Source organism: Schistocerca americana, chromosome 11 (genome assembly GCF_021461395.2).
Source record: "Schistocerca americana isolate TAMUIC-IGC-003095 chromosome 11, iqSchAmer2.1, whole genome shotgun sequence".
In the NCBI taxonomy this organism is placed as follows: domain Eukaryota; kingdom Metazoa; phylum Arthropoda; class Insecta; order Orthoptera; family Acrididae; genus Schistocerca; species Schistocerca americana.
This window is the reverse complement of record NC_060129.1, coordinates 201,331,673-201,358,499: the sequence shown is the minus strand read 5'-3', so window position 1 is coordinate 201,358,499 and position 26,827 is coordinate 201,331,673. Positions and strand designations below refer to the sequence as shown.

Below are 26,827 nucleotides of genomic sequence, written 5' to 3'. Positions count from 1 at the left end.
TCGACTGCTGCCCTGGCCAGCACATTGTCCAGATCTCTCACCATCTGAAAACGTTTGGTTAATGGTGGCCGAGCAACTGGCTCGTCACAATACGCCAGTCACTACTCTTGATGAACTGTGGTATCGTGTTAAAGCTGCACGGGCAGCTGTACCTGTACACGCCATCCGAGCTCCGTCTGACAATGCCCAGGCGTATCGAGGCCGTTATTACGCCAGAGGTGGTTGTTCTGGGTACCGATTTCTCAGGATTTATGCACCCAAATTGTGTGAAAATGTAATCACATGTCAGTTCTAGTATAATATATTTGTCCAATGAACAACCGTTTATCATCTGCATTTCTGCTTGGTGTAGCAATTTTAATGGCCAGTAGTATACTTCTCTGAATGTGGGTTGTAACTGCCACGTTTATTGAAACTGCTAAGATACTAGATTACGTATGTGTCTCAAAGCACGGCCAGGGTTGTTCAAGTAAATTTATTGGCACCCATGTTTGTGGAAAGAAATTTAATGGCCCAACTGGAAACATGGAAAAGAAAGGAGTTCTAAACATGTTTAAAAGATCTGATGTCAGTCATGGTGTAAGGTATGTAGGCTACCTTGGGGATGGATACTGTGAAGGACACACTACTGTTGTTAACGACCGACCATATGTCGACACTCGGATAGAAAATCTTGAATGTGTTGGGCATGCAAAAAAAAAAAAAAAAAAAAGGGAATGGGAGCTCGGCTGAGAAAATTATGTGAAGACTCAGTGGAGAAGAACTGTCAGACGGAGAACACATAGGTGGTCCAGGTCGTCTTACAGGAAGTGGAATTGTTTCTTTGACAATATTATGGACTAGCGATAAGAAAAAATGTAGCAGATATGGAAAACATGAGACTAGCTGTTTGGGCAACATGGTTTGGCTTGGTTCTGAGCACTATGGGACTTAACATCTGAGGTCATCAGTCCCCTAGAACTTTGAACTACTTATACCTAACTAACCTAAGGACACCCGACACATCCATGCCCAAAGCAGGATTCGAACCTGCGACCGTAGCGGTCGCGCGGTTCCGGAATGAAGCGCCTGCAACCGCTCGGCAACACCGGTCGTCTATTGGTAAGTTAATAACTCTGAAAATTTTCTTTTGCGATTTTTCGAAAACTCGAATATTTATCATTCAGGTACCTTTTGCTCCTGAATGACACTCAAATTGGTACAGATACTTAGAATGACCTCCCTTGCCTACTATTTCCTGAAAAATTTACAACATGATGATGATGGTCGGTGATATCTAAGCTACATTTTTAAATATTTTTGTTGTACTAAAATAAATTACTTGCCTTTTTATCAGATAAGCATCAGGGAAGGAAATTGGAGGCATACAACACTTATGTCAATGTTGTCTGTACTCTGACCTTTGCCAAGTTGTGCAGTCAGTGGTTCCAAAGAAAATGGTGCCCCAGCGAAATAGTGTTCCATTTTTTATACTATTATAAACATTGTTGTCAGGACCAACATATGAAAAATTTCTGAATGATTTTTTGGGCAATGCTTTGACCAATGACAGTAATTTTGTGTAAGAATTTTGAGCTATCTCTCATTTATAGATCAGTTGCACTATGAGGGTGAAGATAATGCTAAAAATGCAGCCAGACCAAGGGCGTCCCCCTTTAAGAAAACATTTCAGTACTAGAAAATTTCCATTGTATCTAGTTCAAAATGGTTCAAATGGCTCTGAGCACTATGGGACTCAACATCTTAGGTCGTAAGTCCCCTAGAACTTAGAACTACTTAAACCTAACTAACCTAAGGACATCACACACACCCATGCCCGAGGCAGGATTCGAACCTGCGACCGTAGGAGTCCCGCGGTTCCGGACTGCAGCGCCAGAGCCGCTAGACCACCGCGGCCGGCTTGTATCTAGTTGTTGCTGTTGTTGTTGTTGTTGTTGTAGTCTTCAGTCCTGAGACTGGTTTGATGCAGCTCTCCATGCTACTCTATCCTGTGCAAGCTTCTTCATCTCCCAGTACTTACTGCAACCTACATCCTTCTGAATCTGCTTAGTGTATTCATCTATTGGTCTCCCTCTACGATTTTTACCCTCCACGCTGCCCTCCAATGCTAAATTGGTGATCCCTTGATGCCTCAGAACATGTACTACCAACAGATACCTTCTTCTAGTCAAGTTGTGCCACAAACTTCTCTTCTCCCCAATCCTATTCAATACCTCCTCATTAGTTATGAGCTCTACCCATCTAATCTTCAGCATTCTTCTGTAGCACCACATTTCGCAAGCTTCTGTTCTCTTCTTGTCCAAACTATTTATCGTATGTGTTTCACTTCCATACATGGCTACACTCCATACAAATACCAAATACTTTCAGAAAAAACTTCCTGACACTTAAATCTATACTCGATGTTAACAAATTTCTCTTCTTTAGAAACGCTTTCCTTCCCATTGCCAGTCTACATTTTATATCCTCTCTACTTCGACCATCATCCGTTATTTTACTCTCAAAATAGGAAAACTCCTTTACTACCGCAAGTGTCTCATTTGCTAATCTAACTCCCTCAGCATCACCCTATTTATTTCGACTACATTCCACTATCCTCGCTTTGCTTTTGTTGATGTTCATCTTATATCCTCCGTTTAAACACGCCGTCCATTCCGTTCAACTGCTGTTCCAAGTCCTTCGCTGTCTGTGAGAGAATTACTATGTCATCGGCGAACCTTGAAGTTTTTTTATCTAGTATAAGCATAAAAATTTTGTGGGGGGGGGGGGGGGGGGGGTGGACGGGCGGCCCAACTTCCCCCCCCCCCCTTCCCCATCTCGCCTGCGGGTCTGGCAGGAGCAGGTGAAGGAGGATATCCAAACAACAACAAAAGGAGTAGACAGGGATACAGTCCTGAGGGGACTGGGCGCTAATGACCATAGAAGTTTTGCGCCCTAAAAAAAAAAAAAAAAAAAAAAAAAAAAAAAAAAAAAAAAAAAAAAAAAAAAGGTCCTGAGGGAAGACTGTGGTACATGGACAGTCACAAGTGAAAACTGAGTGATGGTAACTTTGTTGTCCAGACAATGGGGGGAGATACAGATCAACGAGGTGTGTCCACGACAGCACGCTTCTAGCAGCCTCTGAGTTCTGTATACTGGAGCGCACGCCGATACCAACCCGTGCCGGTCTTACTGCGCCGCGACGATATTTGCAGTGACCGACCGACCGACCTCAGAGGCCTGCAGAGTATTTTACGACTTCCGCCTGGTGAGAGGTGAACGAGGTAGGTGGCTGGCGCCTTCATCTCGCTGTTCCTGTTGTGTGAGCCGCCCCTGCTTGTAGCAACCTACTGCCCTGCGCAGTTCCTTTGGCTCTCTCACTGTACGCCCCTCCCCACCACCCCTGCAGCTCCCTAGCCGCCAGGGAGCGACTTGCGAGCCTGTAAAGGTCTTTCGCTATTATAGATAAACACGAAAATCGTAAGAAATTTTGGTCTTATGTCAAAGCGGTAGGTGGATCGAAACAAAATGTCCAGACAGTCTGTGACCAAAAAGGTACTGAAACAGAGGAAGACAGACTGAAGGACGAAATACTAAATGTCTTTTTCCAAAGCTGTTTCACAGAGGAAGACTGCACTGTAGTTCCCTCTCTAGATTGTCGCACAGATGACAAAATGGTAGATGTCGAAATAGACGACAGAGGGATAGAGAAACAATTAAAATCGCTCAAAAGAGGAAATGCCGCTGGACCTGATGGGATACCAGTTCCATTTCACACAGAGTACGCGAAGGAACTTACACCCCTCCTTGCAGCGGTGTACAGTAGGTCTCTAGAAGAGCGTAGCGTTCCAAAGGATTGGAAAAGGGCACAGGTCATCCCCGTTTTCAAGAAGGGACGTCGAACAGATGTGCAGAACTATAGACCTATATCTCTAACGTCTATCAGGTGTAGAATTTTGGAACACGTATTATGTTCGAGTATAATGACTTTTCTGGAGACTAGAAGTCTACGCTGTAGGAATCAGCTTGCGTTTCGAAAAAAGACGATCGTGTGAAACCCAGCTCGCGCTATTCGTCCACGAGACTCAGAGGGCCACAGACACGGGTTCCCAGGTAGATGCCGTGTTTCTTGACTTCCGCAAGGCGTCTGCTACAGTTCCCCACAGTCGTTTAATGAACAAAGTAAGAGCGTACGGACTATCAGACCAATTGTGTGATTGGATTGAAGAGTTCCTAGATAACAGAACGCGGCATGTCATTCTCAATGGAGAGGTCTACCGAAGTAAGAGTGATTTCAGGGGAGTGTCGTAGGACCGTTGCTATTCACAATATACATAAATGACCTTGTGGATGACATCGGAAGTTCACTGAGGCTTTTTGCGGATGATGATGTGGTATATCGAGAGGTTGTAACAATGGAAAGTTGTACTGAAATGCAGGAGGATCTGCAACAAATTGACGCATGGTGCAGGGAATGGCAACTGAATCTCAATGTAAACAAGTGTAATCTGCTGCGAATACATAGAAAGAAAGATCCTTTATCATTTAGCTAAAATATAGCAGGTCAGCAACTGGAAGCACTTAATTCCATAAATTATCTGGGAGTAATCTTTAGGAGTGATTTAAAATGGAATAATCATATAAAGTTGATCGTCGGTAAAGCAGATGCCAGACTGAGATTCATTGGAAGAATCCTAAGGAAATGCAATCCGAAAACAAAGGAAGTAGGTTACAGTACGCTTGTTCGCCCACTGCTCGAATACTGCTCAGCAGTGTGGGATCCGTACCAGATAGGGTTGATAGAAGAGAGAGAGAAGATCCAACGGAGAGCAGCGTGCTTCGTTACAGGATCACTTAGTAATCGCGAAAGCGTTACGGAGATGATAGATAAACTCCAGTGGAAGACTCTGCAGGAGAGACGCTCAGTAGCTCGGTACGGGCTTTTGTCGAAGTTTCGAGAACATACCTTCAGCGTGGAGGCAAGCAGTAGATTGCTCCCTCCTACGTATATCTCGCGAAGAGACCGTGAGGATTAAATCAGAGAGATTAGAGCCCACACAGAGGCATACCGACAATCTTTCTTTCCACGAACAATACGAGACTGGAATAGAAGGGAGAACTGTTAAGAGGTACTCAAGGTACCCTCCGCCACACACCGTCAGGTGGCTTGCGGAGTATGGATGTAGATGTTGAAGCGGCTAGTACACGACAGTAGAACAAGTAAATAGTTCTAATAAACGTAGATCCTCAAACCAGTGATTTCTCCTATATGAGATATGCACAAATGCTGCCGTTCCAATGCTGCAACACTGTGTCCAAAGTTATATTTTTGGACAATGTTCCTTATAGTGAACCAAAGCCATGTGTACGGTTCACAGCGTGATGGTGTTTGGTTAGTGGGGGGCGCTCAACTGCGTGGTCATTAGCGTCCGTGCAAAGGCCCAATTTTAACACAGTCAATTTTTTTTTTACACAGTCCAGTCTACCCACTGGCACGATGATGATATTGATAACACAAACACACAGTCCCCCGGCAGATAAATTCCCCAACCTGGTCGGGAATCGAACCCGGGTCCCCGTAAACCAGAGGCTGCAGCGCTAGCCACTAGACCACGACCTGCGGACGGCCGAAACCTGCCTTTACATGAACGCGGGCCACGTGGAACGCCTGTAGCGTGTTTGACCTGAAGTGCGTATCTTCCTTCACTTTGGATTCCCAGGGTCCCGTTGTTGTAAGGTGTTTACCCATACCCAGTTGTAATACGTCGTATTAGAGAAACCATTGTTTTCCAGACTTAAGGGGGAAGACCACATTAGGAGGTTCAAAAAAATACCTTTTTTATTGCATAAACCGTTAGCGTAACTATCCAAGAATACTCTGTCAAAATTTCAAGCCGAAATTCGCATTCGTTTAGATTTTATGAGCATAGAACGGAAGGAAATTCTTCCAATATATGAAGATTTATCAAGGGATGAATTACTAGAGAGATGTTTAGGCGGCCACACACAAAATGCGAACGAAAATTTTATTTCCACTATTAGGCGATTAGCTCCTTAACACTTGCACTCCCGACTAACAGTCGTGGAATTGGCATCTTACTTAGTAGCGGGCTTATTCAATGAAGGAAATTCTTCCCTTGTGATGGTCAGGAACGTGTCCGGAATTGCAGCAGGCACGCAAAGCTTCAATTGCGCCGTCAGAATCGACGTAGTTCATTAGAACCGAAGGAAGGTCGGAAAGCACTGCTACGACCTCAAAACGAAGCCGGTGACGAAGAAGAACGATTACTATACGGTGCTGGGATCGCAGATTAATCGGTAAGCATTTTACATTATTGTTAACTTCCTCGAATGTGTAGTTATTCACTATTTGCTCTGTTGCCGTAGGTCTTTCGGCATTGTTTACAGTACTCACTTGCGCTTTGAAATGCACATAATTTTAATCCAACGGAGAAGTCTAGTGTGTCCAGATTTATTTATTTTTTTTTTTTTTAATGTTAATCCGTCAAAGATGACAGAATGAATGGACTGTGTTAAGAATACTTCTACTGCCCCTAGAGCGTTGTGCGTAAATTTTGCACGTTTAAATGCATACGGCGTCGCAATTTAAACATTTTATTGACAGAGACCGAGCTCTAAATGCACCTACAATTAACTGAAAAATCACTTCCAAAAATCAAAAAAGCCCATTTCTCCCATTTTGTCTAAGGTAATAGAATTGTTGTACCCTGCCATGGCACTAAGGTAATCTGGAAAAATGGTTGCTGTAATAATCGGAATTGCTAACAAGAGTGCGATTTCTGTCAGCTGAAAAAACATTTTGGTAAACTTAATTCTACATATTGTGTTTTCAATTGGAAGATCATTTACATAGACTGACTTCAGTAATCAACCTATGACTCAACGATATGGAACTTCACTAAAGATTTGTCCCCATTCAACAAAATTTTCCCCGTATTCACTGGTCAAAATTACGTAGCACAATTTTATGTAATCCTAGAAAAAACATGTTTTTATAGGGAGAAGGGTGATGTATTATTTTTTTGGTGATATTCAAACAACAGATTTTCAGTTGTGACTTTTTGTATGTTCTGAATCCGTATGACGTGAGGTATATCAAAGAAAATATCGACAATATGAACTGTTAGTGGTCACCTTGTTTGCTCTAAGACGCCCAGATGGAGAATTGTGTTATGTGGTTGAAATCTATCACAGTAGGAAATGTTTTCTGTGGGTGCGCCTAAATAAATAAATAAAAAATTCCCACGTTCCTCCTGGCATCTTTCAGCGAAACACGTAAACAATTTCTGTAACATTTTTCTACTTATGGAAGACCATGTACACATATCACAGACGAGGCTGGCCCTTACATGAAACGACGCGGAAGAATTTCAACCAATTTATGTTTCAGATCATTTAGCACAGCTTCGAGCATCAGTGAAAAAACAAAATGAATGACTATAGACAACGGTGACTTACATATTATACAGAGTTTTATTTCAATTTTTCTTACACACATTCACAGAACACATATTCTGCTGTGACGTTTCCGACTACACGTTGGGTATCTTCAGAAACTAGGTCTTTGACGACATATGTCTCACGCACACACACACACACACACACACACACACAAATACACCAAATACGCATTGTTCGAATTACAACTATTGCTGTCCTAGTGTTTTCCATGTGTTGCGCAAGATGGGCAGGTTCCGAAAATGGCCAATTTTCTAGTTGAAACTGATCGCTACCTTAAACTCTAGAGATTGTATATATGAAAAGAAACTAACAAGCTGTCTTTCAGTTATCTGTTAGTGACTCATTTTGGAGTACAAGCTAGTTTCACGAAATCAACCTTATTGACTATGTATTAAATGGAATATGCGCGATAATGGCCCTCAGCCCTTAACCCCGTGGAATGCAACTATGTTTCTATCCCCTATCCGGAGAAATCTCCCCCATATTCATGGACCTGCAGCTAAACTTGCGGCGTTCTTGGTAAGCAGAATGTTGACTGACATGTTACAGGCTTTTTTATATTTGTTGTTGTCACATAGGCATACTCAGTTGTTGATGGTGTTAGGACAGCAACCAGCCACAAATTTACTTTCAGTTCCTTTATTCAAAGGGTACCGTTACCGGTTTCGAATCGTTGGGATTCATCCTCAGACGGTTTACACGCTTTCTTTATGACATGTGGTGTGTTTTTTTACAGATTGTCGTGTAACGTCGGTTTGGAGTGTTTATTTTCATAGCATTCGTCCAACAGATGTAAATGCATTCCCACTGCATTCTTATTGTTGCACACGTAAATTGTTGCACACGTAAATTGTTCTCACTGAACACTTAAGATTTGTCACTGGACACTCAAGATTTGTCACCTAGAAGATTTCTAACACGCAACATATGTTTTGATACATACAAAGATCTTACAAACATATGAGTATCGTACGTTTGTAAGCTCTTTGTATGTATGAGTATCATATGTTTGTAAGCTCTTTGTATGTATCAAAACGTGTTGTGTGTTGGAAATATTCTCAGTGACAAACCTTAAGTGTTCAGTGAGAACAATTTACGTGTGCAACAATAAGAATGCAGTGGGAATGCATTTACATCTGTTGGACGAATGCTATGAAAACAAACACTTCAAACCGACGTATCACGACAATTAATCTGTAAAAAAAACTCACCATACGTCATAAAGAAAGCGTGTAAACCGTCTGAGGATGAATCGCAACGATTCGAAACCGAAAGTAAATTTGTGGCTGGTTGCTGTCCTAACACCATCAACATTTGTCTTCAAACAGCAGCCACGGTCTCCATGATATCATATGACAAAATTGCATACTCAGTTGTGCTGTTTGTGGACGTACAATGCATTGATCATCAGCTGGATAGGTACGTCTTTGGCCCCGTATGGCGTACAGAACATTCACGACACACACACACACACACACACTGCCACTATGACAACTCATATGGCGAGAAAGACGTACTGATTCTGAAGATTGTGAATTTGACGTCGCAGCTGGATACGTGTTTTGTGAATGTACATAAAAAAATAATCTGCTTTCATTTCGCCGTCTTATTTACACGACGGCATTCTGGGACATTAGAAGAATCTCTCGCCGGCTGCGGCACAGAAACCACCGGGAGAAGGGCAGCAAAACGCATTCGCTGTACGAACTCTGTGTTGACACCCGCGACGCTGCGACGAAGAGCGTTTCTTCCTCTCCTGTGGCCTCAGAAACACTGGAAAACACCAATACGGCGCGCTGACGCCGTAAACACACGCAACACTCGTCGCACGCCGTCCTGCGCTTCTGCGCAGTACGCAAATCGCAGACAAAAACACACACACACTCCCCAGGCCAGATCGGCGCGGCGCTGCCACGGAGAAACACCCCGGCACGGAAGAAAACAAAATAACGCCGACAAGAGACGATCAAGGCGCGCTGAAGTTAGCTGGCAGTCAGAACAGATGACGCGCCGCTAACAGTGGAGACCCGGCCGCGATCGCGCGCGGATTGCAACTGCGCCCGCGGACAAAACACGGCGCCGCGAACAGCTGACGGCGCCAGAGGCTGCGCCGGCCGCCGCTAGAGGCGCTACGGTCGCGCGACCGCTGATAAGCTTATCTCTGGCTCGCGAATGCCGACAAGCGGCGATCCCTCTGCCTAGACTGCATGTCTAATAATTAATGGTGTGTACGATGTGTGATCAAAAAGTAACGGGTATTTTTCTAATTTCGCGGGTTTTATGCATACAATTTAAATATAGACTTCTATCAGAAATCGGTAGCTAAGGTAGAATATTCAAAATTTCTAGGTGTATGCATTGATGAGGGGTTGAACTGTTGTTTCTACCCTGTTCCAGTTTCTAGGATGGCCTTCGGCTGTGCGTCTGAGGTATGACTTGTGAGCTTCTTACATTGAGGTTCTAATAATTGTACCACAAAGGTCTATAACGTCCTTCCCTTAAGTCAAAATACCTATTTGCACACCTTATACCGTTGGGAATAAATACATATTCTCTATAGGCGTCCCTGAACTGACGCACTAAATCATCCAAATTAGCCTTATAATACCACAATTCTTCCAATACAATAACAACTGCAGAATAATTAATCTTGTTGCCATAAAATGTTATGGCAATTTCATCAATCCTCTGCTGGTTGTTAGCAACAAGGAAGGCGAGGCGTAGATTGTCCGGGTAATTTCGGATATGGTCCCAGTTGGCACAAAAAAATTCCAATGCAGACATTAGCTGTAAACAAATACCTTTATTCAGAAAGTAACATTACCTTTCCTCTTACAAAAAGTCATATAGACTATTCCTTACAACAAATTTAACATATTTAACTTCACTTTGAACATTATCGTTTTTCTCAGGTTCACCACCAGCAATTTGAAGTCCAATGTAAAACGGATTGGTACTGGCATCTTTTGAGAAACATGAGGAGAAAGCTAAGAATTTTTCTACGTTGCGGCATTATGATATTACTGATGAATTTAAGTTTTTGGTAACAAAAATTAACATTAATAAAATTGTAACATATGTATATAGCGTAAATGTTAGGATTGAACTACTAAAGTTGGACGATAAAGGTAACAAAAAAATATTTATGGACCAGGGTGCACTTGAGAAAGTTCGTATAGCGTGTAGTAATAAAATGGGTGCCTTTGATTTGAACCCTCAGCGGTCAACAGGTGTACCATGGCGTAAATACACTAGGAGGAATAGATTTAAATTTGTAACGTATTCTAAGCCTGAACAAAGTGTTGACATATCTAAAGTTAAATCCTGGACTGATCTAGAGAAGGAATGTAAAGTAAAGGATCGTCTTTTTCAAGGTACCAATCCGTTTTACATTGGACTTCAAACTGCTGGTGATGAACCTGAGAAAAACGATAATGTTCAAAGTGAAGGTAAATATGTTACATTTGTTGTAAGGAATAGAGTCTATATGACTTTTTGTAACAGGAAAGGTACTGTTACTTTCTGAATAAAGGTATTAGTTTACAGCTAATGTCTGCGTTGGAGCTTTTTTTATGCCAACTGGGACCATATCCAAAATTACCCGGACGATCTACGCCTCGCCTTCCTTGTTCCTAACAAACGTCTGAGTTCAGCTACTTATGCTATTAGGGTCATTGCAAATTTTGGCGATATACATCTGAGTAAATTAGCTTACCACGTCTATTTTCATTCTCTGCTTTCGTATGGCATCATATTCTGGGGTAACTCGTCATTGAGTAAAAGAGTGTTCATTGCACAAAAGCGTGTAATCAGAATAATTGCCGGAGCTCATCCAAGATCATCCTGCAGACACTTATTTAAAGAGCTAGAAATCTTCACTGCAGCCTCACAATATACATATTCACTTATGAAATTTGTTATTAACAATCCGAACGAATTCAAGAGTAATAGCAGTGTACATGGCTACAACACTAGGACAAAGGATGATCTTCACTACTCTAGGTTAAATCTAACTTTGGCTCAGAAGGGGGTAAATTATGCTGCCACAAAAGTCTTTGGTCACTTACCTAATAGCATCAAAAGCCTGACAGACAGCCATACAGCATTTAAAAGGAAATTAAAAGAATTTTATAATGGCAACTCCTCCCACTCATTAGATGAATTTTTTCATATAGTAAGTGGGCAATTTCCCAACCCCCACAAAAAATAAAAATAAAAATAAAAAAATAAAAGTAAAAAAATTAAAAATATTGAGTGTCATGTAATATTTTGTCTAATGTAATATCTTGTATAGACACCTTTTATTAACCTGACACGTTCCACATCATTACGAAGTGTCGTATTCATGATCTATGGAACAAGTACGAATCTGATCTAAAAACAATTCTTTTTATCTTGCTGCTACCCATGTTCCGGTCGTGTGTTTGAATTTTCAGCAGTTTCGAACATTTTAGTTTACTGTTGACAGTCTAAAAGGTTATATGCGTTCACGAGTGATCGGCGGATTTTTATTTTCGTAAACGATGGATCACAGAACCTGCATTAAATTTAGATTTAAACATGGAATACAGTGCATCACGACATTCTAAATGTTGACTGTGGCTTTTGCCGATATCTACTACAAGGAAGACACGAGTTTACGAGAGTTTTTAACGTTTCAAAGCCCGTCGAGAAGACGTTTAACAAGACCACCTCCATGGACGCCATAGCACAAATTACTGACGACAATTTGGAAGAAGTGAAGAAAATTGTTCTGGAAAATCGCCGAATCACCACCACAGAGTTTGCTAACGATGTCGGCATATCCTACGGCTCGTGTCAACCAATTTTTTAGGGCGTTTTAGGCATGAAACGTATAGCACCAAAGTCTGCTCCGAAATTCTTGAATCTGAACCTAAAACGACGTCGCGTAGAAATCGCTCAGGAACAGTCGAACGAAGCCGACAATAACAGTATTGTTATGAAATGCATTTTGTACATTGAGGGATTACTTAGATAAAACAGTAGGGGGTTTGATAAAAAAATGTTATACAAATAAATAATAATAATGACTATAAAACATTCCACGTAACACCTTGACACCATGTTTTTTTTTCCTTTTCTAGAAAAACTACCCCCAACCTATGCATAGCACAATACGAACACCTCTGCCTGTTTCTGCACTCAACGTCTCACTCATTATAGAGGGATACTGACTGAGTTTTTCAGGATAGCAAATGGGAAGTTTCGGTACAGAAAATGGTCCAGAAATCACCAGTTTGTTGTGTGTGTGTGTGTGTGTGTGTGTGTGTGTGTGTGTGTGTGTGTGTGTGGTGTTATGAAACAATGTGTGTAAAGTGTGTGCAGTGACTGATATTGAGATACGAGGTGCATTCAAGTTCTAAGGCCTCCGATTTTTTTTCTCCGGACTGGAAAGAGATAGAAACATGCGCATTGTTCTAAACTGAGGCCGCGTTCATTGTCAATACGTCCCAGACATGGCAGCACCGTACGGCAGATGGAATTTTACCGCCAGAGGCGAGAATGATAACTGTTTTAAATACTTAAAATGGCGACGTTTTCCTTACTTGAACAGCGTGCAATCATTCGTTTTCTGAATTTGCGTGGCGTTAAACCAATTGAAATTGATCGAGACTTGAAGGAGACATGTGGTGACGGAGTTACGGATGTGTCTGAAGTGCGTTCGTGGGTGCGACAGTTTAATGAAGGCAGAACATCTTGTGACAACAAACCGAAACAAGCCGGTTTGACGACACGATCGAGAAAGTGGAGAGAATTGTTTTGGGGGATCGCCGAATGACTGTTGAACAGATCGCCTCCAGAGTTGGCATTTCTGTGGGTTCTGTGCACACAATCCTGCACGACGACCTGAAAATTCGAAAAGTGTCGTCCAGGTGGGTGCCACGAATGCTGACGGACGACCACACGGCTGCCCGTGTGGCATGTTGCCGAGCAATGTTGACGCGCAACGACAGCACGAATAGGACTCTCTTTTCGTCGGTTGTGACAATGGATGAGACGTGGATGCCATTTTTCAATCCAGAAACAAAGCGCCAGTCAGCTCAATGGAAGCACACAGATTCACCGCCACCAAAAAAATTTCGGGTAACCACCAGTGCTGAAAAAATGACGGTGTCCATGTTCTGGGACAGCGAGGGCGTAATCCTTACCCATTGCGTTCCAAAGGGCACTACGGTAACAGGTGCATCTTACGAAAATGTTTCGAAGAACAAATTCCTTCCTGCACTGCAACAAAAACGTCCGGGAAGGGCTGCGCGTGTGCTGTTTCAGCGAGACAACGCACCCGCACATCGAGCTAACGTTACGCAACAGTTTCTTCGTGATAACAACTTTGAAGTGATTCCTCGTGCTCCCTACTCACCTGACCTGGCTCCTAGTGACTTTTGGCTTTTCCAAAAATGAAAGACACTCTCCGTGGCCGCACATTCACCAGCCGTGCTGCTATTGCCTCAGCGATTTTCCAGTGGTCAAAACACACTCCTAAATAAGCTTTCGCCGCTGCCATGGAATCGTGGCGTCAGCGTTGTGAAAAATGTGTACGTGTGCAGGGCGATTACGTCGAGAAGTAACGCCAGTTTCATCGATTTCGGGTGAGTAGTTAATTAGAGAAAAAAAAATCGGAGGCCTTAGAACTCGAATTCACCTCGTACTTCCATCGCTGCTGGCGACCAACTTCCAACTGCCCAACACTACTGGCGATTAACTTCCAACAACGAGTCCGACCAGCCACAGAGTCTCTTACGAGGTGCAGTCAGAGATCCAGTGCAAAGCGCTACACAGTGCTGCCAACACAGAAGCAGCCCACTTACCCAGACACCTCACTCAGCGTGTCGCCGGCACACTTCGACCCGTCTTTCAGGCAGAGGGTTGCCAACTAATGTGTGTCCGGATACTTTTTATCATATAATGTAGTCTTTCTAATATGCATACGTGCGATAAGTAAAATTTTATTGCTTCCTATCGACCCTGCGCTGCAGCTTTTATGTCGAGCTGTGTAGTGCGGCCTCTACGAGATGTGGTAAAAAAGTAACGGAATTTTTTTTTCTTAAACCATCTTTATTCGTTAATCAACGTACTCTGTCCACTTGAAGGTAATCCCCTCAGATATAATACACTCGAGCCAACGCTTTTTCCGATCTCAGAAGCACTTGTGGAAACGCACGTTTCGCTATCGTATTCAGCCCCTTCAGTGATTCTGCTTTCATCAGTGGTGGCGAAACGACGTCCTGTCATGGTTTTCGTCCTCGGGAACTGAAAGAAGTCGCAGGGGGGCGTGTCCGGTGGTTGGGGCAACATGACTGTTTCGTTTCTGCCAAAAAAAAATCACGAAGAAGCATTGAGGTGTGCGTGGAAGTACTGTCATGATGAAATTTCCACGAGTGGTATTGCCACAGTTCTGGTAATTTCCTTCGGATTGCTTCACGCGAGCCGCGCGGGATTAGCCGAGCGGTCTTAGGCGCTGCAGTCATGGACTGTACGGCTGGTCCCGGCGGAGGTTCGAGTGCTCCCTTGGGCGTGGGTGTGTGTGTGTTTGTCCTTAGGATAATTTAGGTTAAGTAGTGTGTAAGCTTAGGGACTGATGACCATAGCAGCTAAGTCCCATGAGATTTCACACACATTTGAACACTTTTTTTTTTTTCTTCAAGCGAATGACACATGGCGTCTAGGTAGTATTCCTTACGACCATAAGGCAGGAACTCGTGATGCACAATCCCATTGTAATCTAAGTAAACAGTGAGAAGATCATAAGAACATTCACATGCGATCGAACTTCTCGAATTTTTTTTTTTTTCCGACCTTGGCTCTTCAGGCAGTTTCAGTTGGGAAGATTGGCCTCTGTTTCGACGTCATACCCGTATACCCATGTTTAGTAATAGCAGTTTCATTCATCAGTAGATCTCTTTTTAGAAGGATAAAGGACATGTCAAAGTATTCACAAGTATGGACCGATCTAAAAAAGCTAATTCGTATACATATACATTCACAGACTTCTAGCTAGAGGCAATCGTTAGATTTATCCTTGTTTTCACATATTTTTTTTACAAAAAACTTATTAAATAATCTAATGCCATACTTCACTCATACAAGGTGCATTCAAATTCTAAGGCCTCCGATATTTTTTTTTTTTTTCTAATTAACTACTCACCCGAAATCGATGAAACTGGCGTTACTTCTCGACGTAATCGCCCTGCACACGTACACATTTTTCACAACGCTGACGCCACGATTCCATGGCAGCGGCGAAGGCTTCTTTAGGAGTCTGTTTTGACCACTGGAAAATCGCTGAGGCAATAGCAGCACGGCTGGTGAATGTGCGGCCACGGAGAGTGTTTTTCATTGTTGGAAAAAGCCGAAAGTCACTAGGAGCCAGGTCAGGTGAGTAGGGAGCATGAGGAATCACTTCAGAGTTGTTATCACGAAGAAACTGTTGCGTAACGTTAGCTCGATGTGCGGGTGCGTTGTCTCGGTGAAACAGCACACGCGCAGCCCTTCCCGGACGTTTTTGTTGCAGTGCAGGAAGGAATTTGTTCTTCAAAACATTTTCGTAGGATGCACCTGTTACCGTAGTGCCCTTTGGAACGCAATGGGTAAGGATTACGCCCTCGCTGTCCCAGAACATGGACACCATCATTTTTTCAGCACTGGCGGTTACCCGAAATTTTTTTGGTGGCGGTGAATCTGTGTGCTTCCATTGAGCTGACTGGCGCTTTGTTTCTGGATTGAAAAATGGCATCCACGTCTCATCCACTGTCACAACCGACGAAAAGAAAGTTGCATTCGTGCTGTCGCTGCGCGTCAACATTGCTCGGCAACGTGCCACACGGGCAGCCGTGTGGTCGCCCGTCAGCATTCGTGGCACCCACCTGGATGACACTTTTCGCATTTCCAGGTCGTCGTGCAGGATTGTGTGCACAGAACCCACAGAAATGCCAACTCTGGAGGCGATCTGTTCGACAGTCATTCGGCGATCCCCCAAAACAGTTCTGTTCACTTTCTCGATCGTGTCGTCAGACCGGCTTGTGCGAGCCCGAGGTTGTTTCGGTTTGTCGTCACACGATGTTCTGCCTTCATTAAACTGTCGCACCCACGAACGCACTTTCGATACATCCGTAACTCCGTCACCATATGTCTCCTTCAACTGTCAACGAATTTCAATTGGTTTCCAACCACGCAAATTCAGAAAACGAATGCTTGCATGCTGTTCGAGTAAGGAAAACGTCGCCATTTTAAGTATTTAAAACAGTTCCCATTCTCGCCGCTGGCGTTAAAATTACATCTGCCGTACGGTGCTGCCATCTCTGGGACGTATTGACAATGACCGCGGCCTCATTTTAAAACAATGCGCATGTTTCTATCTCTTTCCAGTCCGGAGAAAAAAATCGGAGGCCTTAGAACTTGAATGCACCTCGTACTGTTGGGCAGTTGGAGGTTAACAGCCAGCAGTGGTGGATGTGAGATGTGGGAAGTTAGCATTGATGGAGGGTAGACGTCTGAACTGTTAGTGAAGGCTAACGATCAGTACATGTTCCACTTGGAGACTGAATGTTATTCACGATTATATACCTTTGTACTAAATGTCAGTGACGATTTATACTTGTGTCTTAACTGGATGTCACATTATTAAGGTAAAAAACCCATTATTTGCGTGTTTTCAGGTTAAATTGCCTTTACCTGCTGCTAGTTATTTTATTTATCCCAGACGCGTTTCGCCTTCTCCTGTTCTAAGGCATCATCAGTGGGATGTATAATGATAACAGCTTTGTTAGTTATAGATTATCAAACAGTTCACTTAGTGATTTTTTTGTAAAAATGTAATTACTTACGGTTTGCTGATCTGCGTTTCCTCCCATCTGGTCTGGAGTTCGCACTACCACTTTTGTCACTGTTCTATATTCACATCTTTGTATTTTCGCCATCCACACACTGTTCACCACGTTTCTCACTCTTTTTTGTGATGGGCTATCGTTCTTCTGTCACTCTATACAACCATTTCGTCGTACACTTCTTTTCACAGAGTAAATATTGCGACTCCATTACGCGTTTCATCGTCTTCGGTATGTTTACCTATTTGTAGCCAACGTAACGAAGTATATGTTCCAGACCAGATGGGAAGAAACGCAGATCAGCAGATCGTAAGTAATTACATTTTTACAAAAAATCGCTAAGTGAACCATTTGATAATCTATAACTAACAAAACTGTATCATTATAGATGCCACTGATGATGCCTTAGAACAGGAGAAGGCGAAACGCGTATGGGATAAATAAAATAACTAGCAGCAGGAAACGGCAGTCCGGTTTCCAAAATAAGTATTTATATGCTTGCTGCGGAGGATGGCCACACAAACAAACTTGTTATACATGATTTGGTTTGCAACAAAATCTTTCCTTTGCTAACCACGTGCCTATTAGTAGTTAGTGGCTTTAGTAGTTAGTGGCTTTAGTAGTTAGTGGCTTTAGTAGTTAGTGGCTTTAGTAGTTAGTGGCTTTAGTAGTTAGTGGCTTTAGTAGTTAGTGGCTTTAGTAGTTAGTGGCTTTAGTAGTTAGTGGCTTTAGTAGTTAGTGGCTTTAGTAGTTAGTGGCTTTAGTAGTTAGTGGCTTTAGTAGTTAGTGGCTTTAGTAGTTAGTGGCTTTAGTAGTTAGTGGCTTTAGTAGTTAGTGGCTTTAGTAGTTAGTGGCTTTAGTAGTTAGTGGCTTTAGTAGTTAGTGGCTTTAGTAGTTAGTGGCTTTAGTAGTTAGTGGCTTTAGTAGTTAGTGGCTTTAGTAGTTAGTGGCTTTAGTAGTTAGTGGCTTTAGTAGTTAGTGGCTTTAGTAGTTAGTGGCTTTAGTAGTTAGTGGCTTTAGTAGTTAGTGGCTTTAGTAGTTAGTGGCTTTAGTAGTTAGTGGCTTTAGTAGTTAGTGGCTTTAGTAGTTAGTGGCTTTAGTAGTTAGTGGCTTTAGTAGTTAGTGGCTTTAGTAGTTAGTGGCTTTAGTAGTTAGTGGCTTTAGTAGTTAGTGGCTTTAGTAGTTAGTGGCTTTAGTAGTTAGTGGCTTTAGTAGTTAGTGGCTTTAGTAGTTAGTGGCTTTAGTAGTTAGTGGCTTTAGTAGTTAGTGGCTTTAGTAGTTAGTGGCTTTAGTAGTTAGTGGCTTTAGTAGTTAGTGGCTTTAGTAGTTAGTGGCTTTAGTAGTTAGTGGCTTTAGTAGTTAGTGGCTTTAGTAGTTAGTGGCTTTAGTAGTTAGTGGCTTTAGTAGTTAGTGGCTTTAGTAGTTAGTGGCTTTAGTAGTTAGTGGCTTTAGTAGTTAGAATCTTTTCTTTAGGTAGCAGTATTGACGCTCGCTGTATTGCAGTATTTCGCATAATGAAGATTTTTGCGAGGTAAGTGCTTGATGAAATGTATAGGTTACTGTTAGGATTTCTTTTTAGTCAGACCCATTCTTTTGAATTAATTATTTGAAATCAGGTTTTTTTTTTTTTTTTTTTTTTTTTTAAGCAGTCAGATTGCGTTGCGCTAGAATATTGTGGGTCAGCGTTGACACAATAAGAAAAGGTAAAGTAGGCTCTGTACGTTCAGATTTACTCAGCTGTTTCAGAATCAAATAACTTAGAAGTTTCAACTATCCATTTCATTCAGCAATACAAGCAGAAAAGAATTTCAATAAAGAAGTTTCATCTGAATGTCTCTTCCTCAGGAACTGGAAACATGCAAAGGCAGTGATGTGGGAGAGTAGTCAGCGTTCTCATTCGAAAGGTGTTAGATTGCCTTCAAGTCGAGACTCTGGACTGGCATTAATTAGAAGTTAATGCTGTTCAAAGAAATTCATGATTGTATGTTTTTTAAATAAAATGTTACGGAGTTCGAGTGTGCCCCTCTGCGTGCGATATATCGCAAAGTTGGTCCTGTACATATCGATTGTTTCGCTGCGACTCACTCGGATCGCATCCGCGTATTTCCGACAATAGCAAAGACGGAACAATTCTTGAAACACGGTATGCCACCCCATTTTGCAAATCTTTAGGAAAGTATCCCAGAAAGGCCCCATTCCTAACCTCTACAAGAAAGTGTTCAGAAAATGATATCAACGTTCTAAATGCACAGATTTTTCACGTGGCCGGCGCTCTTCCTCGTAATTGAAACGCACAGGCTTGACTTTGAGATAAAATGCACGCAGTTACTATCCATGCCTTTTTATTATTTGCTCTTGCATGTTCCGACACCTTTCATGCATTTTTAAGCATTTTTCATGCATATTTTAAAGTTTTCATTACGCACATAATCCGCCTGCCCCGATTACCTATTTATGTGGCACTTGTGGTGTTCTGAACGAATCAAGTCACAAACTGTGGTCTGAATATGCCTCCCGCTGTTGGATTCTGACACGTGGCAATGGGCATCTCTGTCTCTCACACAACGCACAGCAAAACTTTCTCAAAAACAATCGGCATTGTAATGTTTTCCTAAATGAGACAGCATTTGCGGAATGTTTTCTTATATAAAAGAATCTACACCATATAAGTTCCAAAGACATAGAGTCACAACTATATGTATGATAATGAATACAGGATAAAGCAATCAATCAAAATTTGCACCACTGCCAAGTGAGCTAGAGAGCCGGCTCAGAACCGAACCCTTGCACTCTCTACTTTGAAGTCTCCACTGTGTACGCACTGTGAAGCAGGCGTTTGAGGCTGACGGGGTGCTGAAACTTACTTGATAGTCAGACTACGCCATATGCGTTCCTTATCAAATCTCCATCTACCCCTACAGGCCACTATTACGAAATGTGGAACACCGTGTATTCTACAATTCGCATATTCGTGAATTGAACAACTCTCTCCACTCGTGCAAACATTCTTTAGCAGCCACTCACACATAAGAACATGCCAGTAACAAAACTGAACTCCGCCCGAGCAGGTCATGAAGTTACAACGGTACCGACCGGTCGCCGTGTCATCCTCAGATCACCGGATGCAGATATGGAGGGGCCGTATGTCAGTTTCCGAGACCGGAGCCGCTACTTCTGAGTCGAGTAGGTCCTCAGCTTGCCTCACAAGGGCTGAGTGCACCCCGCTCGTCAACAGAGCTCGCCAGACCGGATGGTCACCCATCCAAGAGCTAGCCCAGCCCGACAGCGCTTAACTTCGGTGATATGACGGGAACCGATGTTACCACTGCGGCAAGCCTGTTGGCACGAACACGCCACACGCATGATATTTTCCAGCTCAGTTTTCTTATCCGTCAATGCAGCACAACCAGTTCTGTGAAAGCCAGTCTGCTATCTCAACAACTTCCGCCAAAACACTCTACGCCAGTCTAAGAGACTTCTGAACAGGGAATGTCCAGTTAGCTAACTGACACAAACACACATACCTGGCAGCCATGCAACTGCCAAGAAGATACTGGGGAGCGTCAAGAATACAAGCACCTCTTTACAAATGCGTGATGACATCCCACAGGCCCGAATGTGAACGTGGCCCATCGGAGCAAACTGTAGACCACTTATCAGAGAATAACAAAAAAAAAAAAAAGAGATTTGAACCAGACTGAAGATATTTCATGACAGCCTCTCCAGAAGCTGCTTGGAAGCTTTCTGTACAAAGCACACTGAAGGAACTGTGAAAATAACTTCTCTAAACGTTCACCTCCTGTGCTTTTAAAACTAGTTCATTAATGATTTCGAAATATTGTTTCCTATTCTATTTTTATGTTCGACACACGTCAAAATTACCTGCAGTTTTGCCATAATTTACATAAAAAAGAACACACACACACACACACACACTTATAAGGTCAGTACGTTAGAATAAGTGGGACACTTACCGCTTTCCTCTTGTCCTCGGCCGAGACGGCTGAATGCGATCGATGTCTGAACATGTCCATCACCTGAAACACACACCACGCCACACTGTCATTAAAACACCGCAAACACTTGCTGCAAACCAAGCCACATCATCGAAACATTAAGAAAAACGCTGGTGCCAGAGAGTGGAAGGGCAACAGGCAGATTCCATATTTCTAGATTTTTAACAAAAGCAAAAGGAGGATAATGGAGTGTAGTCGAATTAGGTCGGGTGATGCTGAGGGGATTAGATTAGGAAATGAGACACTTAAAGCAGTAAAGGAGTTTTGCTATTTAGGGAGTAAAATAACTGATGATGGTCGAAGTAGAGAGGATATAAAATGTAGACTGGCAATGGCAAGGAAAGCGTTTCTGAAGAAGAGAAATTTGTTAACATCGAGTATAGGTTTAAGCGTCAAGAAGTCATTTCTGAAAGTATTTGAATGGAGTGTAGCCATGTATGGAAGTGAAACATGGACGATAAATAGTTTGGACAAGAAGAGAATAGAAGCTTTCCAAATGTGGTGCTACAGATGAATGCTGAAGATTAGGTGGGTAGATCACGTAACTAATGAGGAGGTTTTGAATAGATCTGGGGAGAAGAGGAGTTTGTGGCACAACTTGACTAGAAGAAGGGATCGGTTGGTAGGACATGTTTTGAGGCATCAAGGGGTCACCAATTTAGTATTGGAGGGCAGCGTGGAGGGTAAAAATCGTAGAGGGAGACCAAGAGATGAATACACTAAGCAGATTCAGAAGGATGTAGGCTGCAGTAGGTACTGGGAGATGATAAAGCTTGCACAGGATAGAGTAGCATGGAGAGCTGCATCAAACCAGTCTCAGGACTGAAGACCACGACAACAACAGATTTTCGAGAAGCATTTAGCACAGTGCCCCATTGCAAGCTGATAACGAAGGTACGAGCATATGGAATGCGTTCACAGATATGCGAGTGGTTCAAAGACTTCTCGAATAACAGATCCCAGCATGTTGTCCTCGACAACGGGTGTTCATCACAGACTAAGGTACCGTCAGGAATGCCCTAGGGAAATGTGACGGGAGCGCCGATGTTCTCTGTATACGTTACTGTTTTGCGGACAGGGTGGGCAGAAATCTACGGCTGTTTGCTGATGATGCTAGCAATGTTTACTGAAATGTAAAACCTGTACTAGTAATATTTCTATCATAATACGAGAGTCACTCTGAAAGAAATGCACACTATTTTCGTAAAAATACAGTTTTCATTCTGCACGTGTGTAAGTTTTACAGCGTGTAGATTCATCCTTCCCGCTTGTTTTCAAACTTAGTTCAACCTGTTCCCGTGAGTGGCGCCGTCACAGCTTGTCTCCAAGATGGCTGCTACACTTAACGTTCGTCAGAAGCAACGTGCTGTCGTAGAATTCCTGTGCTGTAAAAACGAGACAGTGGGAAACATCCACAAGAGGTTGAAAAAGGTGTACGGAGATGCTGCTGTCGATCGCAGTACAGTTAGTCGGTGGGCGAGCAGGTTACGTGACGAAAGCGGGCACGGCAATATTGAGGATTGTCCTCGCAGCGGCAGGCCTCGTACTGCAGACATTGTGCAGGGAGTTAACGAATTGGTGACTGCTGACAAACGCGTCACAGTGAACGAATTGTCTCGCTACGTTGGAAGTGTCTGCAGAATACTGAAAGTGTTGGCGTTAAAGGTTTGTGCCAGGTGGGTTCCCAGGATGTTGACAGTTGCTCACTAAGAAACAAGAAAAACGGTATGCAGCGAACTTTTGGAACAGTACGAGAATGGTGGAGATGAATTTCTTGGAAAAATTGTGACAGGTGAAGAAACGTGGCTCCATCATTTTTCACCAGAGACGAAAAGGCAATTGATGGAATGGCAACCTGCAAATTCACCCAAGAAAGAAAAATTCAAAACCACACCTTCTGCTGGAAAAGTTATGGCTACGGTGTTTTTCGATTCCGAAGGACTCTTGCTTGTGGACATCGTGCCGAGTGGAGCAACCATAAATTCTAATGCATGTGTGACGACACTGAAGAAACATCGAGCTCGACTGAGTCGTGTTCGACCACATCGGCAAAAGCAGGATGTTTTGCTGTTGTACGTCAAGGCACGGCCACATGTGAGTCAAAAAACCGTGGAAGCGACCGCAAAACTCAGATGTGTAACACTGAAACACCCGCCTTACAGTCCTGACTTGGCTCCATGTGACTATCATCTGTTTGGGAAACTGAAAGACTCTTTTCGTGGAACAAGATTTGAAGATGACGACTCCTTTGTGCACGCTGCCAAACAGTGGCTCCAACAGGTTGGTCCAGAATTTTACCTTGCAGGTATACAGGCGCTGGTTCCAAGATGGCATAAGGCAGTAGAGAGGGATGGAAATTATGTGGAGAAATGAACATATTGTTCCTAAAGGATGTATCTACACACTGTAGAACTTTCAAACATGTAGAATAAAAGATGGATTTAAAAAAAAATAGTGTGCATTTCTTTTGGAGTGACCCTCGTACTAAAGTTATATAGTGTATCCTGAACAGGGAAAATTTCAATACAGTGTGATCAGTCGCTGAGCTCTTCCATTGGCGTTGGCCATTGCAACATAGAGCATTGGTACGCAACTGTTAAAGAGTGACCAGAAACTGAAAATAAGTTTTAATTCTCTTTTATACTAAATAAGACTTATGTTGGGAAAAATGCATCTGCTACTAAGGGGGAACAACAACAATGAAAAAAATTAAACCAATTATGGAATGTGATAGAAACATTCATTAAAATCAGTACATGCCTTTTTTTATATTTTGGAACTCACAGTGCATGGCAAGACTAGAAAGTTTAAAGCGTGCACATAAAGTACCCCCCCTGCACCCCTTGTTGGTATTGCTAGGGTTAACACTGAGGTAGCTTTGGATACGGTGAAGTATGAGCGTGGATTTAGCTGGAACTTTAAATTGGTCATGCAGTTTTCCCAGCTTTTGAAGCAAGCAGGTGAGTAGTGGAGCAGCAGGGGTTCTGACCGACCTTGGAGACGGGCCCGCGGCTGGTGTTGCTGTCGGAGCCGGCGCGCGGCCTGCTGCTGCCGCTGCTACTGCTGTGTCCGTGGCTGCCGCTGTGCCCGTGGTCACCGCCCCCACCACTGCTGCCCTCGGACTTTGATGCCGATGACGAGTCCGAGGTCTTGCTGCTGCCCCCACTCGAGCTTGGCGACATCAGCGAGTGCTGCAACATCATAACATCCGTGTGTCGTATAATACCGAGAGACAACTCTCTTCACGCGCAGCATTTTATAATATTATGTATCGCCTTATATCAGTTACCCTGCTAATTTTGAAAGGATGCAAACTTTAGATCGTCACTGTGATTTTCCAGACGAAAGTCTGCTATGGAACTAGAAATAATAATACATTGTATACAGTATGAATGAGAAATACTCCTTTTTATTTCGATTTTGGTTTTTATTATTTTCAAGGACTTCAATTTTTTTCACACAATGCAATTTCAACATTTTCTAAGCGATATTTTGAACAAGAAACAACATCACCAATCGTGTGGATCCTGAATTCAAATGGCTCTTAGCACAATGGGACTTAACATCTGAGGTCATCAGTCCCCTAGAAATTAGAACTACTTAAACGTAACTAACCTAAGGACATCACACACATCCATGCCCGAGGCAGGATTCGAAGCTGCGTCCGTAGCAGTCCCGCGGTTCCGGACTGCAGTGCCTGGAACCGCACGGCCAGATCCTCAATTGCTCGAAACACATTCAAAAGGCTCGCCGAACCGAGGCAGCAGTAGAAATGTTACAGATGTGTCAAGAAAATTCGTGTGACTTCTTTAACCGTTCAATACCCACAGCGCAGTGCTGGGTGTGTCAATACCACACTGAGACATTGGCGCAAGACAAGTGGTGGAGACATAGATTCTCCACGGGCAAAGAATGTCAACAGCTCACTGTGTCAGGGAAGGTGATGCTGTGTTTTTTAGGACAAGCATGGTCTGTTGGTAATTGGTTATGGTTGGAAGGGGCAAACCGTCAAAGCAGCAGACCACAGAAAATTCCGGATGAGATTACACCAGGCTGTGATGCAGGTTATTGCAAGAATCTGTCCTTGGGGCTGTTTTCACTCCACAACAACAGCACACCTGATTCCACTCCACAACGACAGCACACCTGATTCTGCACATGATGCATATCACAGCGCTTGTTTGGGCTACGAAACGTTTCCTAAAGCCCGCTCCCCCACCCCCTCACTGTTCTCCTGACATGGATTCAATGACGTTCTCTTTCCTCAAATGAAGAAACCACTGTCACGGCCATTTCCAGAGTCACGATGAGGTGATCTTGGAGGTGTAATGTCTCCACAATAGCAAAAAACGGAAATTACTCCAATATTTCAGCTAAGTCATCCATCAGAGTGGCGCACTGAAAAAGAATACAAGACGAGTCGAGGTCGTGGCCACTGTGCAAGGCGAGTCCAAATATTGCTTATGGTGCTGTGGGCAAGCAACACAGTAAAGGAAGTATATAAGCAGAGCAGAGACCAATAGTGAATCACTGTAGAGATGACACTGGCCACAAACTGGGAAAGTCAGTGATAGAAGTGACTTTGTCAAAGAGCAGGATCTTTTGGCGTGGCGACTAGGAACGACCATCTTTGAAATGGCAAATTGCAAAGCCGGATGCCTGTTGACACGGTACCATCGTGAGCAGACTAGGCGACAAGATGTGGGCATCCGCAGTCGCACATAGAATGTGGACGTCAGAGGCTTGTCCACTATGTAAAGCAAGACAGATGGTGATCCGTGGGAGATCTGATGACACACTACTGTGCGGGTCCTGGCACAACTGTTTTGGAGCACACCACTCGGCACAAATCGCGTAAAGTGGATCTCGTCAGCAGGTAAACCATGTGTGTTGCCAGGCTGATCCAATGATATCATCATTTATGATTCCAATGGGCATGGGATCATCGAGACTGGACCGGTGTTCAAAGGATGTCTCCCCCTGTCAGAGGTTCGAGTCCTCCCTCGAGCATGGGTCCTTAGTGTAAGTTCGTTCAAGTAGTGTGTAAGCTTAGGGACCAATGACCCTAGCAGTTTGGACCAATAAGATATTACCACAAACTTCCAAATTTGAATGGAAATGTGTCGAGTAAATCAAATTCATTGTTATAAAAGGTCAATGGTCATCTCCACATACGCAATCATTTGCTGCACCATATTCAAGGCCAGTAGGGGCAGTATTATGCTGTCATAAGTGGGAGAACCACAACAACAACAACAACAACAAAATATTTCGTCAGCGCAACTGGCCGACATCTTCAGGTGCGACGAACACACTGCTAAGGCAGGACCAGGGCTCCCCATTTATGCCAGTTTTAGGCAGGAAGTGCGCATGCGTGGAGGCGCCAAATTCGATGGCCAATAGCGACGATATCAACTGATAGCTGGAAGGACAGTAACGCCACCTACAGGATGAAGAACCAAATACTTCGGCGCACGCGCGGAGGCTGCCACCGCTGCTCTGCGC

At 43.3% G+C, this 26,827-nt stretch overlaps 1 protein-coding gene across 1 annotated transcript in view; it reads right to left on the bottom strand.

Moving 5' to 3' along the window:
- Positions 1-26,827, bottom strand: part of LOC124554141 (5'-AMP-activated protein kinase subunit gamma-1) — a 619,663-nt gene that overhangs the window by 587,255 nt on the left and 5,581 nt on the right. The window contains exons 2-3 of the mRNA XM_047128206.1: positions 24,316-24,513; positions 21,281-21,343 (exon numbers count right to left, since the gene is read on the bottom strand). Coding sequence (XP_046984162.1) covers positions 21,281-21,343; positions 24,316-24,513 — 261 coding nt within the window. The remainder of the gene's footprint in view (positions 1-21,280; positions 21,344-24,315; positions 24,514-26,827) is intronic.